This window comes from Egretta garzetta, unplaced genomic scaffold (assembly GCF_000687185.1).
Source record: "Egretta garzetta isolate BGI_Z169 unplaced genomic scaffold, ASM68718v1 scaffold136, whole genome shotgun sequence".
NCBI lineage: Eukaryota > Metazoa > Chordata > Aves > Pelecaniformes > Ardeidae > Egretta > Egretta garzetta.
The window spans coordinates 2,002,520-2,016,217 of NW_009260066.1; the positions used below are offsets into that span (position 1 = coordinate 2,002,520).

At 42.3% G+C, this 13,698-nt stretch overlaps 1 protein-coding gene across 1 annotated transcript in view; it reads right to left on the reverse strand.

Annotated features, from left to right (window-relative positions):
• The window catches only part of SSBP2 (single stranded DNA binding protein 2), a 157,352-nt gene extending 156,675 nt beyond the window's left edge, over window positions 1–677 (reverse strand). Inside the window, exon 1 of the mRNA XM_035896615.1 lies at window positions 511–677. Coding sequence (XP_035752508.1) covers window positions 511–677 — 167 coding nt within the window. The remainder of the gene's footprint in view (window positions 1–510) is intronic.
• Between the last annotated feature and the right edge of the window lie 13,021 nt (window positions 678–13,698).

Here is a 13,698-nt window from a genome sequence, read left to right on the forward strand (position 1 = left end):
CTCCTCTTTGATCATACTGCCTGTCATTTTTCTCTCTCTCCCCCGCCCATATATTTATATACTTCCACCCCATATTTATTTTTTATACATTTTTTCATATATACATACGCACACACATATAATCTTTTCCCATACATCCCAGTTGGTCTGCTGTCCATGACCCAGGATACGAGAGGACTGGGACACGAGACTGCAGGGACCCTGCTGGGTGCAGGAGTGCTTTGCTGCGCAAAGCTGAACCCCGCAGTGTCACCAGCATGTACGCAACTTCCCCGAAGGGTGGGAAGGTCAATTTGGATGCACCATCAAACTCGAGCCATACCCAAGAATTTAGGCATGCTTTCGCCTTTGCTTCGGCAGGTACAGTACACCACCGTGCGGCTGATGCCACTGTTACCTGCACTCAACTCCCTGGTGCTTCTTTCACCTATGTGTAATTTACATTTGGGTTTGTTTAGCTTGAGGCCAGCAGACCACTCTTTTCAAGAGCCTCTAATCATGCCAGTCTACCTTTTTTTCCAGCCCAAAACAGGATCTGTGTTAATGTCGGCGCTCTGCATCCTATCAACACGGTGATCAGTTTTCTTAAGAGACACCTGGGTATAAACCAAACCCAAACACTGGTCTGAGGAAACAGCATGTCCCAAAGGAGATACTCGGTGTTCGTTTGGCTCCATGAGCTGCCTTTTCCGAGAGCTCCTATCCCAGCCCGGGAAACACAGGCAGCATAAAGCCTGTGCATTTGAAATTATTCATATCCACTCACTCCTTCCTCTGTAGACAGCAGAGAACATTCTCCTTGTATGCATCTAAACATTTGGGGCTTGTACCCAGCACTATAATGAACAGTGGCCTCAGTGCCTTCTGTTAGGCTGACAGAACTTCCCAGATAAGCTGATCTTTCTCCTCATTTATCCTGGTTTTACGAACAGGGAAAGCCTTCTCCTACCATGATTCTGGAATGGTACTCTCATCACCTCCAGCTCTCCCACTCGACTGCTTGCAAGATGTCCTGAAAACATGCCTTGTTAATTCTGGTCACCCTCCCCTTGATGATATATACCACTCCAAGTGTTAAAAAAAGTTGTAAACTAGTAAGTGCCGTTTTACTCTAATGCTATTAGAAATAAAGGCAAGGGGTTTGTTTTGGGTTTTAGTCAGTTTACCCATACAATTGCAACTCACAAATTCTTTTTGCATCCTAATTTCACACGCTTCTACTACTTAGACTCCTGCAGACTTCAAGCGCTAGCACAACTATTTCCAGCAACACATTAGCTTGTGCACCAGTATATAACTGGACATCGAATAGGTATCTGGTATCCACTGATCTGTTAAAAAAGATCAGAGATACGTGCTGTGGTGGTGTCTGCCGTCTCTCCCACAAGCACTTCATTGCACAGCTTTACATGTTCTCATCTGCTACCAATGTTTTGGTTTGTGCTAAGATGTCACACTGCACAGTGTTCCCCACTCTACTTTCATCTGATTCTGGCTGAATTTCACATTCATTTTTGTCTCGGGTCTCAGCTTGTAGAATTTACTACAATTCCAAAAAGTATTGCAAAATTAAAACACTCTTCTGTAGACTCCATTTGCATGGGAAAATTTCCACTGATTTCCAAATACTTTATCAAAAGGTAGACTTTCCTGACAACCTCCAAGGTTTCAAATAAAAATCTTTCGTCTTTTTTGCACCTATGTTTTGCACACACAATCCCTCAGAAAGTTTTCCAGTAGCATTTCACAGGCTTCCTAGTCCATGGTTAAGGCTTATGCACCTGAAAATTTGTCTGTGTTTTTCCAGCTGTATTTGCTTGTGTAACAAAATAAGTTACGTTCCAGCAAACCTAGTTCTCCTGGGCCACTAGAGCTACAGCATTATTCCCACAATACTCCTATGTGAAAGTTCTTCACCATCTCAAATGCACCAGCAGCTGCAGAAGTAAGACTGCTTTACTTCCATTTGCAAACGACAGATGCAAACGAGGAGTGAAACATGCTGAAATTAATTGACTTTGTATTTTCAGTGTTTATTTAGTTTCCCAGTGCTCTCTGCCTCCAGTTTGCTCAGGTGCCACTCACCTCTGCTTAACAGAGTTTCTGTAGCCTCCCCTCTCACCTTCTTGCCTCCTCCAACCTCATGCAACCAGCCTGGAGAGCTAACTCATTTAGATATACCATTCCTGAAGTCACATTACAGACAGTTCTTTGCTGTCTATGTGGGTTGAAAGACCGTGTCCCTTTTCCTCTCCCCAGTGCCCAAGGACCAGGACACAGAGGCTTATTCCAGGCTTGCCAAATTGATGCTGATGGAAATCTTTCATCATCAAGGATGAGTTTGCTGCAGCAGAGGAAGCAAGACAAGCTCTTGAGGTGCTCTGGTGACTTGCAGAGGCCAAAGGCAGAAAAACACTTTTACCATGTAAGTCCTCAGGGCTGTCCAGCGTGCAGCCGGGCTGCTGCTCAGGTAGCCTTTGCCCGTTTTGCCTCTCCTCACCGAGGGCAAGCTATTGACACTGAAATAGTCCTTCCCATACAACCAGAAAAGAAGGCTGAGTTCATACAGCCACCCAGCGACACTGAGAACCAAAGAACATCCTCTTCTCACTACCCTCTCATTTCTTCTCCCTTTCCCAGCTAAGGCCTTAGAAAATTAGCCCAACCAAAAAAAAAGTGAACCGTTTTCTCCTTGATGAGTGAGCTGAATCAGCCTGCCAAGGGCCAGAGCATCCACACAGGAGCAGCAAGAAGCAGGAGCGCTCATTTTGGCAGTCCTGGACTGCCAACAGCTCTGCCCACACCTTCAATTCCTTCTCCTGGCTGGAATCTCCAGCTTGGCACTTCATGAAAATATATGTATTTTTATGGTAACCTCTAAGTAGTTTCTTGCACTTAAACCATATAAACTATTCAACTTAACTATAAAATATACTAAACAGCAGCTAAAAAACCAGTTACATGACAAAACACATTTTAAAGTGTAATCTGAGACTTTTATAAAAATACATTAAGTTCCACTTCTTCCTGATAATAAAGGTGCTGACCTTGGTCTTCTCTGCTGCTTTCAATAGGACAGTAATGGGTTTTTACATGCTATTTTTTCCCTGATATATAATTTGCTATAGTTAACGAGCTTAATGCAACGCATCCTGCCCTGGCAGTAAGCAGAGCTAGCAGTAAGGGGAGCCACTGGCAGAGAGCAAAGCAGAGACACAGTCCTTAGCAAAATGCAAACTTTAAAGCTATACACGTGCCACGGGATTACCAGTAAGTGGTACCTAGGGTACCTATGGTAAATGACATTTCTTTGTAGACTTAAAACATTTGTAACATATGACAGAAGGTTGCTTTAAAATCCTCTATCAGCAGAAACCCAGCCTGACACTGACCCATGACACTTCCAAACACCATGTTTCACTGCTCACCATTTGCCACTTGTCACCCACTGTACTCAAAGGAAAAGTTAATTTGCAAAATCTGCCAGTGACTGAAAAGTTTTCAAATCATGTATGAAGAAAAAATACATCTGTATTTATACATCAACAGAAAAACAGTGACTGGCTTCTAACCGGTGCCTTGGTAGCACACCTAGGCTGTTGAGAACCATTGCTGCTGTACAACCAGTGCTCCAGCACTGCTTGCCTGTGGCACAGGCAGAGGACACATTCTCAAGCTACAACAGCTTGAGAGGCTACCACCTTCAATACTTCACAGTCGTCTTTTAGAAGAACTTCAGGTACTTCCAGCCTGCTTCAGTGCAAATCCAGCCAGGTCACCTTTGATCAGCTTCAGCTGCGACTGGAGCCATGAGGGCTTGCATTGCACAGATGCCAGCAAGGGGTTACCAGGGCTCTGTTGTAGTAATAGCTCCAAGCAGTGGAGTAGTGTTGCCTTAAAATATTACAGCTGTTCCTAAAGCAACTGTCTAGCCTGGAGCAGAAAGAACTTCTCCCCGTCTACAGCAGCACCAGGAGAAGGCGGAGGAGGAGGAAGAGGCATGAGCATATACGCCCAGCTCCCCAAGGATGAGCAAGATGCAGAACAGATCAGCACTGACTGGGCATGCAATGCCCATCAGCCCCACAACGCAGCCACAACATAACTTAATTTCCACACCCGTGAAGCAAACAGCATTTCGGGGTATCTGGCTCCTAGAAGGACCCATGCTTTTGCGAGTAGCTTTCCCAGCTCTTCTCAGGAAGTATAGGTCTAGTATCTTATTAAATATGGTGAGTGGGTCCACACCATTGATGGTTACCAGGAATGACTGCTACTGAAATCTAAAGTCCTCTCCTCAAAGCTGTAGGATGAGGTAACAGATTAGTATCTCACTTGTCGCAAGGGGGATTGAGGAAGTGGAAGAGGAGGACCCAGGCTGGTACCACAGACAGGCTGGAGGACCACACCACTGATCTCCTTTGTAAGAGTCACAGTTAACATTGGGTAAATAATCTTTTTCCCCAGCATATCACGGTTAAACCAAGTTGCACATACTTAGTCAAATAAAGATCGTATCATTCCTTCCCACTCACTGCCTGCTCCAGTTAAGAGCAAACTCTGTACTTGGAGGTTGGTAGGATGCTCTGAGGAGCTCCCTTCCAGGTCTCACGAACTGGCACATTACCAGAGGAATATGTCAGCATACATGCCAGTGTACCTACAGTCTGACAGGGCAGCCAGCTGGTAACAGGCACAAATCCAGCCACCTACTTGGAAAGCCACCGAGCTGATCCTGCCCAGCCTTTTGGCACACCTATACGGCAACCCATAAGTAAGAAAGAACTGAAGGATTTGGGTTCAGGGAGCAACACGCAGCTGTGGCTGTTTCTAGTACACACCAATTCTCCTCCTGCAAAAGGCTCAAAGTTTTGGAGAGAAGACGTTTAGAGGCCGGTTTAGATGAAATGCATCTTGGGCTTACTAGCAAAATGTTTTCTAAATTCCATCACAAGTTCCCTGGCTCTTACTAATACTCCTGGCTGGCAGATTATCTCAATGGCAAGCTGAAATAATGAACCTTATCACAAAAGAATAAAACAGTAGACTTCCAGGAGACACAATCAATCATGAAATGGAGAATTAATCTCAAATGAGAAGGAGAGAAAACAAAGATGAAGAGACACGCAATAACGAGTCACCTCATGAATCTTACAGGAATCATATGGGATGAGAAAATTGAGGATGAATTTCCCTGAGTATCTATCTAAAAAGTAATGGGGGAAAGTAATTTGTATGACTGATTATGAAATGATAGCATTCTCTTCTGGAGAGAGGAAGTTCTGAAAGCATGAGACCTAACAGACCTCAGAAGTAAAACAAATTCAGGGAATTGGTGGAAGAAGTTTCTTCAAAAAACCAGATAACCTGAAGGAAAAAAGTGCAAGACAAACATCAGGTGGTTCAGGCTATATTAAAAAAACTCAATGGCAAATATCAATGGAAGACAGACAGGAAATAATAAGAGATTATTCTGGCTGCACCAGAAACTCCGCACTGATCCAAGAAAAAGGTGCAATAACAAAAAAGAAAGTAAAGGCACGTAACAGTATTAAGGAACAAGACAAGCATGCAGGTGACAAATGCAGAAAGGCTGAAATGCCAAATGAGTTTCAATGAGCAAGAACAAAGCCTATGCCACCAAAGAACTGAAGTTCCACTGTTCTGTGAGAGAAGCGTGCAAAGTGAAGAGAAGGTGGGGAAGTCTGAAGTCTTGCTGCACGCTTTTTTTCTACCTCCACAAAACAAGCACAAGGAAACATTCATGCTTAAAAACGACAGGAACACACACAGCAGGAGGAAACAACAGGCTGAAGAACAGATTAGTAAGACAGCTGTATTACAGGGGAGAGGGCTGGAGCACGTTGCCTCAAGAGTGCTAAGAAATGAGGTGAAATGTTTTCTGAACTTGGAAGAATTTAAGGAAATCTAGTACATGACTTTTGAAGAGAAAAGAAGAAAGGGTCCAGGTATTTACACATCAGTCAGTAATAATCCTTACCAACACAAAGTTTACTTCCTCGCGCCAAACAAGCCACGAATGTGACACTGGCTCTTGTTTCTCAAGAACAGATCACACGAATTCTGCTTCAGCGAAATCCAAATCTGTTCTCTGACACTGCTAGAAACAGGGAAAGCAGACCTTGACCTCAGTGTAAATCCTCCCGGCCTCCGTCGAGAGAGGCATCCAGCGCCTGTCCCGGCTGCAGGGTTCAGTGCCCCAGGCTTGGCAGCTGTGACCAACCCGCTGGTGTCTATTTGGATCTCGGCATGGAGTCAGGAGAACCTTCATAACTTCTCCAGTGACACTGCTCTGCACAAGCTGGAGCCTCTATTCCCGAGCACCTTGACAGCGCAGGTATGAGGGGGAAAAAATAAGCTTTTTCTAAAGCCTATACCCCTCCTCCCCCACTTCAGAGTGGCTTTCTTGTATTTATTTTGGAGGCTGGGTCATTGCCTTTGAATCCTTTGCGATTCCAGAGCTGCAGATGACACAATGTCAACCTTGATGTGAACTTTTATGCAGTTCCTTCATTCCTTCTGAGCTGGTTTCTCTGCAGAGGTCATGAAAGCTGCTTACCTGCTTAACAGTGCACTGAATGGCGCAGGCTTGAGCAACATCAGATGCAGGCTTGAGCAACATCAGACGGCTCAGGCCACCAGGAAAAACAATTTTCAAGGATATGTTATTAGTTTCACCTTCGTGAACTTCGGGGTCCAATAGATTACAGGTAAGCATCTGCCTGAACCATGAAGTTCCCCTTCTGAAATGAGAGCCTAGGACACTGGTCCCTGGGAATAATTGCCCACTGACTCTGAGATTGCTACTTGTGTTGGGTGAGATGTTCTGCACAGGGGACTGAGGTGGAAGAACTCAAGGCATTTCTCTAAAAAAAAAAAAAGAAAACCACCCCAAGAAAGCCCAAAAAACCAAAGCAACAGCAACTACCCCAACCAAAAGATAGTCCTTATACATACAGGTACAAGTGTATGTACAGAAACTCTCAGCACGCATAAATTCATCCCGTAAAACTTCATGCGCAGTATTCCTCCTCAAATCTCAGCAATTTTCACCCACAGGTCAATTGCACACAGTTTGATACTATCAGACCCACCAACCACCGTATGGCTGCCAGCCCTCTCACACCTGTACGCTGAATTCTCACACATCTGGCTAACCTGCTAAAAGGCTTTAAGCATTTGCCTGCTGTTCCTCCCCTTGGCTGATGGAGACACGCTGAGCAGGCAGCTGGAGGTATTCTCTCGCTGCTCCCCAAACTGGATGACAGCCAAGAAGGATTAGCCAAGACCCCCAGCTTACTCAACATTTTCACTCAGCTACAACTCCAGATAAACTCAAGCACCCAGCCGCAAGCTACAGTTCATGCATGACAGGTTTGCTGAGCTTCGAGTCCTCTCTCAGACTGCCCAGGGGATAGTCTACTACCCAAATACATGTATTTTACAACTTTACAGATAATTTGCTTAGACTCCAAACTGGAAGTTACAGGAAATATTTTCTTTTGAAATGCAGGTCATTAAAAAAATACTAGTTTCAATATCCTCCCACAGATTTTTTTTTATAGTGAGAATACTTTCCAAACAGAAAGAATTTCATCAACAGAAGGAAGATATTTGAAAATCTGGCTAACAAAGAGCTGCTCCACAAAAAAAGCACCACCCAAAAACCAACAAAAAATCCCAGCAACAATAAAATCTTGCAGTTGTGAAGCTATATGACCGAATGTTTGACTAGCAGTCTAGAAAATTTTAATGCTGACTCTCCAAACTTCTTCTGCTTGTTGGTCTTTGAAAGGAAGGAACCAGATACTGAACAAAAGGGATGGAAAGTATTTGATTCCACACTGACAGCTGATGTTTGGTGGAGAAACTGATATAGTACTGTATTTCTTCATAATTACATCAGGGAATACAGGCAAAACTCTTCTCATACAATCTCTGTCTGAGCACTTCTTATTTCTGTACCAAAATTTAAAGGACATAAGCATCCAAAAGACTGCATGCAATTCTGCCACATGCGGGACACAATTCAGACTGGCTGTTTTGCTCTTACCAATTGCAAATGCGTTTCTGTACAGTAAATACTCAATTCAGAAGAAGTTATCTTACATTTTGCTTACAGTGGAAAATAGAGAAGTCTTAATTTTCTCAGTTTTGTAAGCAGGTATTACTAGAACATTAGAATCCATGCTGGATTCAGTTTTTACGTTAACTTAATTGATACTTCACAGGCAGGCAAGTCAGGAAACACAGAATGTAAGTCAATGTCATGTTGCCAAGATGCAATTGCTGCAGCAGAATAGTAAGGGGTCAAAGGGGAGAATTCAACAGGTCATGGACAGGTTTTAAGATGCCAGGAGTTGGCGGAAGGAAAAAAAGAAGGGGGGGGGGGGGAAGGGGGGAGGGAACCAAAACCAGATGGGTTCTTGGCAGCCAAACAATTTCAGCTTCCCTAAGTTAGCATCAAGGCTTGTGCTTCAATAAGCTGATGGGCCCCAACACTGCACACCTATTAATACAGCCGAATGAGTCCACACCTGACCGCAGCTATGGCACCACAATTTGAATCACTAATACCCTTGGGGATTACCATCAGTGGCATACCAAACATAGCAAAGACATACTTAAAACTGTCAGCTGGTGACCAAAAGGAAAAAAGATAGTGAAGATGTCATAACGGGCTCGAAGATTCACAATTTAAAAATACTGGTGGGCTCTATACAAGAACTTTAGGCATGGAAATAGTTTTGCTAAGGAGAGTTTCAGAAAAAGTTTTCCAAAATATTAACAGTGAAAAGGCATTTTACCTAAACAACCTCTGTAATAACAGTGGAAAACAAAAATTAACTTCCAAACTGTACTCAAAAATCTTTTATTAAATATTATTAAATTTTATTAAATATTAACTCTGCCTATTGCTCAGGTTCAAACTACTGCCTGAGCAGCTTTTTTAATTTCTTTTCATGACATTTTAAAGAATTCTGATCAAACTGCTCGAGAACCCAGAAGAGTTGATTAAAAAGGCTTACACAACTTTCACGTGTTTTTCATTTCTCAGTTAAATATGAATATTAATATTCAGCAAATATTTGTATTTAAGAGGCTGTTTACACACTATTTGAAATTGACTTGAGTTATTTATATGCTATTAAATAGATCTGATCTCAAGCCACAAAGCTGCAAACACACACACTGCAGTAATTATGCCGCTGTTCCATGCTTCATTTATTACCTTCATCATCCTCTCTTCATTTTCTGTTTGTTACCAGGAAAAAAGCAATTAATCTTGAGTTACTCTGGAAACTCTAAAGAGCGGATTCCAACGGAAGAAGCAGTAGTCTGCTCAGCATATGAGGATTACAGATAGCAGAGCAATCTGCCATGCTGAACCTCACCCTAAACAAGACTCCTACCAGCAGAAGCAAGGGAAAACAGACTTACTTTTTTTTTTTTTTTTTTTTTTTTATGACTGTGTCTTCTTCTGTCTACCAACATTATCTCTACTAAGTTGTGATGAAACGCTAGTACTGCCAGGGGTAGGCAAGGGGGGAGGGCTTTAAGACTCCTCCAAAGATACTGTACAAGTTGCCTCAAGTACCAGATGATGAAAAAAAGCTAGTGCAATTCTTTTACTCTTGCTACCAAATGACGTATTTCTTTTTACTAGCTTACATAAATCAATCAATTTATGCTTCCCTGTTTCATGTTTGATATACAGAAAAGAAAGGCTGAACACATCGGAGTTTTTCAGACACAACCATTTCAGTTTAACAATGCATAATGATCAAATTACTATGAAACTATAATTTTATGTTACACAACACTTTTAAATGATAAATTACACTTTTGAATCAAACTTATACTCTCTTTCAGCATGTACATGCTTTTTCTAAATAAATGTTAATTCAAGTTTCTGAATAAATGTGAAAACTATGAGCGAGGAAAATTGTATTAAACTTGCAATGAACAGAATTAAAATGAAAAGAAAGACAACACTTGTGATTCATTACTGAACTCTCCTGTTTCTTTATTAACTACTGCCTTGAAATTAAAAAAAAAAAAAATTGTGTTCTCATGACAAATGTTTTAAATCAGTGGGCTTATAAGTAACTATATTTTTGCGGTAGAATCATGATTGCAGAACAGACTGTTGGCAAAAATCTTTATTGTTTGGATGAGAAGTTACCCCAAGTCACACTAGAGCGTGGCTAAGAATAAAACTGCCTCTTTTCCACCCTTAAATTTCAATAAGATTCAACAACACATGGAAGAAACCAAGCCATGCACAAAGTGATCTTCTACCCGACATACAAAAATAGTCCACCCTATTTTCAATTTCTTTTCCTGGGTCCTGTATAAATGACAAATACTTGAGATTGAGCACAGATGACTGACACAGGCATCCACTGTGAAAATCTCTGCCCAGTTTATCTCTGGAGTGAGTTAGCTGCATGCCACCTCGGTTTTCTTCCACCTGTATAACATACACTTAAGCAAAACAGAGAGCACTGAAAACAGTTTATCCGTAGAGGCTGGGAAACCTCCATCACTGGAGGTTTTCCAGACCAGCTAGATAAAGCCACGGCTGACCCTATCTACGGACCCACTTCAAGCAAAACTTCTGGTCTACATGACCTCCAGGGGCCCCCTCTAACCAACATTTCAATGACTTTATAAACTGTTTCCAAAGAATGCATTTGCTCCTCTTCATTTGCTTATCTTTATCACATACAGGTTGTTCGGTATCCTACTCCTCCGCACCAGAGCCAGTGAGGCAGAGTTGAGTGCTTTCCTCCATACATCCCTTCCATCATACACAGAGTTTCTCTACAGAGCTGTTCCAACAACAAGAAAAATAAACTCAAGAAGAAAGAAGACATGAGAGAAGAGGCTCGCATCTCTTCTTCCACTGAACCACTGCTGGGAACCTCATCCCAAACACACACTGGAAAAGGGTTTCCCAAAAGGCCAAGCACTGAATATCACAGAATCATAGAATCCTAGGTTGCAAGGGACCTCAAGGATCATCTGGTCCAACCTTTCTAGGCAAGAGCACAGCCTAGACAAGATGGCCCAGCACCCTGTCCAGATGACTCTTCAAAGTGTCCAATGTGGTGGAGTCAACCACTCCCCTGGGGAGATTATTCCAATGTTGACTGTTCTCGTGCTGAAAAATTTCCCTCTCATGTCCAATCAGAATCTCCCCACGAGTGACTTGTGGACATTCCCCCTTGTCCTCTCCATGTGACTCCTTATGAAAAGGGAGTCTCCATCTTCCTTGTAGCTACCCCTTAGGTACTGGTACGTGGTGATGAGATCCCCTCTGAGCCTCCTTTTCTTTAGGCTGAACAAAACCAGTTCTCTCAGCCTGTCCTCATGTGGCAGGCTTCCCAGGCCTTTGATCATCTTCGTGGCCCTTCTCTGGACCCCCTCCAGCCTGTCCACAGCTTTTTTATATAGCAGGGACCAGAACTGTAGACAGTATTCCAGGTGGGGCCTGACAAGCGCTGAGTGGAGTTGGGATAATGACTTCTTTATTTCTGCTGGTGATGCCCTTGTTGATGCAACCCAGCACGCTGTTGGCCTTCTTGGCCGCAGCAGCACACTGCTCACTCACATTGAGCTTGCTGTCCTCCAGGACCCCCAGGTCCTGTCTCATGCTTAGCAGACTAAAACAGAGAAAAGGAGGGACTATGCCGGAAATGAACAAAAACAATCAGTTACCATAAAAGAAAAAAGGTTTGGGAGGGGGGCACCACAAAGAGCCACCTCTCCCATGACCAGAGGGAAAAGCTTCATGTATCTCTGTCACATTAATTTAGTATGATGTGAAATATACCTGCAAAATTTCCCCTCCTTGAAAAAAAAGGAAAAATTAGAAACAGACCTCACAAGAAAGAGCACACATATGCACAAATCTGCATTAAATGCAAGATTTGCATTTGCATCAGCAGCTGGTTGCATTAAAACCAAAACTAAACAAAACACAACTGCCTGCTTAACTACAGAAATTAATTTTTGTTATTAATAAAATTTTTTACTCTCAACCTGACTCAAAATTAGATTTGATTCTAAATCTTGCACTCAAGCTATAATACCCTACTTTATCTTCCAAATTACTGATGGTTGACTTGGTCCTATGTGTACTTAGAAAACATATTAATTAAGTTTTAAAAATTTCATTTTATCGGTGTGTTACAAGAAGACAGCTTGTCAGCACAGCACCAGGCATTCACAGCTCTGGATTTCACCGTCACCTCAAAAAGCCAACCCTGCTTCATTCTCTCCTCAGCAAGGTTTTACTAGAGGGTTGGAGTCAAGTCCTGTGATTATATTTAGTATTAAATATAAAGTATTTATGTATCTGTAGAAGTAAATTAAATGTTTAATACACATTTTAACAAAGGGTCATTTGTTATGGATTTTAGTGCAGCGGTTAGACAAAACACTGTCTTTAACACCTTCTACTGGTGTGCTTACTGCTATATATAATAGACACTCTTCATGCCTGTAACCTATTTAATAACAGACATTAATTATTTATTAGCCCTCTATAAACAATTTATAAATATATCCTTACTATAAAGCATGACTGGACTGGCCTTTACTTCCACAACAAAAGAGTCTGCAGTATTTTAACTACTGAAGTAAGAAGTAAACCCTACTTACAGAGCGATACAGATTTTGCGATGTAAAAATACAACCAAATAGCATAGCATATCCTATATATGCAGTGGATTTACGTGAACTGGTTATGATGCCACTGTAAGCAAAACTAGAATCGTGTTTAGGTACAACAAAAGAAGCTTTTTATACTTCTGTCATGCAACTATTGGATAAATTTAGTTTTTCACCTTGGGCACCTAACTACCTGGTTTTGTGAGCACAGGAGGTGCTACCCAGGCGGGCCACCTTGGTATCCCATCACCAACAAACCAAAGGCAAACAAATTCCTGGCAGCAGCTTGTCCATATGCTAAATTCTTCTGGAAGTCCCACTCCCCAGCTCTGCGATCCACACGTGCTATTTCGGGTGGGCTGCGAAGATGCCAGGCCAGTACCTGTATGTTATTTATAAAACTCACATATGCCTTCATTGCCCCCGCGCTGTGCTATGACCAGCTTTTCTTTTCCTCCATGCTGTTGGAGAAGTCTTTCCTGCTTCTCCAGGTAACTTGCCATTGGCACAAATAATCTCCAGAGCCAGCAGCTCAGCACCAGGGTGCTCCCATGCAGATAAGGCTGGATGCTGAAAAGCCTGCCCAACGACTCTCCTACTTCTTCCATCACATACAGGTTGGAGAGCCTTAGTAGTAGTCTTCTTAACGAGATCACCTCAGCTGAGGCTGCCCAGGATTTCTTGCTTGCTCAACAAGGCATGAAAATTTTAGGAAAACTGTGTATTTTGCCACTCTAGGTTTTAAGCATAGACTTTGGAAATAGTACTGTATGTTAACCAAGTGTCAATCTTCACTAGCTGACATTCTATCTATTTTTAGTATTAAAATCAGTTATTAGTTTTAGTATGTATAAGGCATTCTGTGACTCCTCCTGGCAGTGCATTGTCTTGCTTTTACTAAAAATGCTATTCTTCTCACAGGAAGAACTGCATTAAATTTAAAGAAAATACTTACAGCAAAATGCAAGAAAAGTTCCTTAATGGCAAGACACAAGAAGA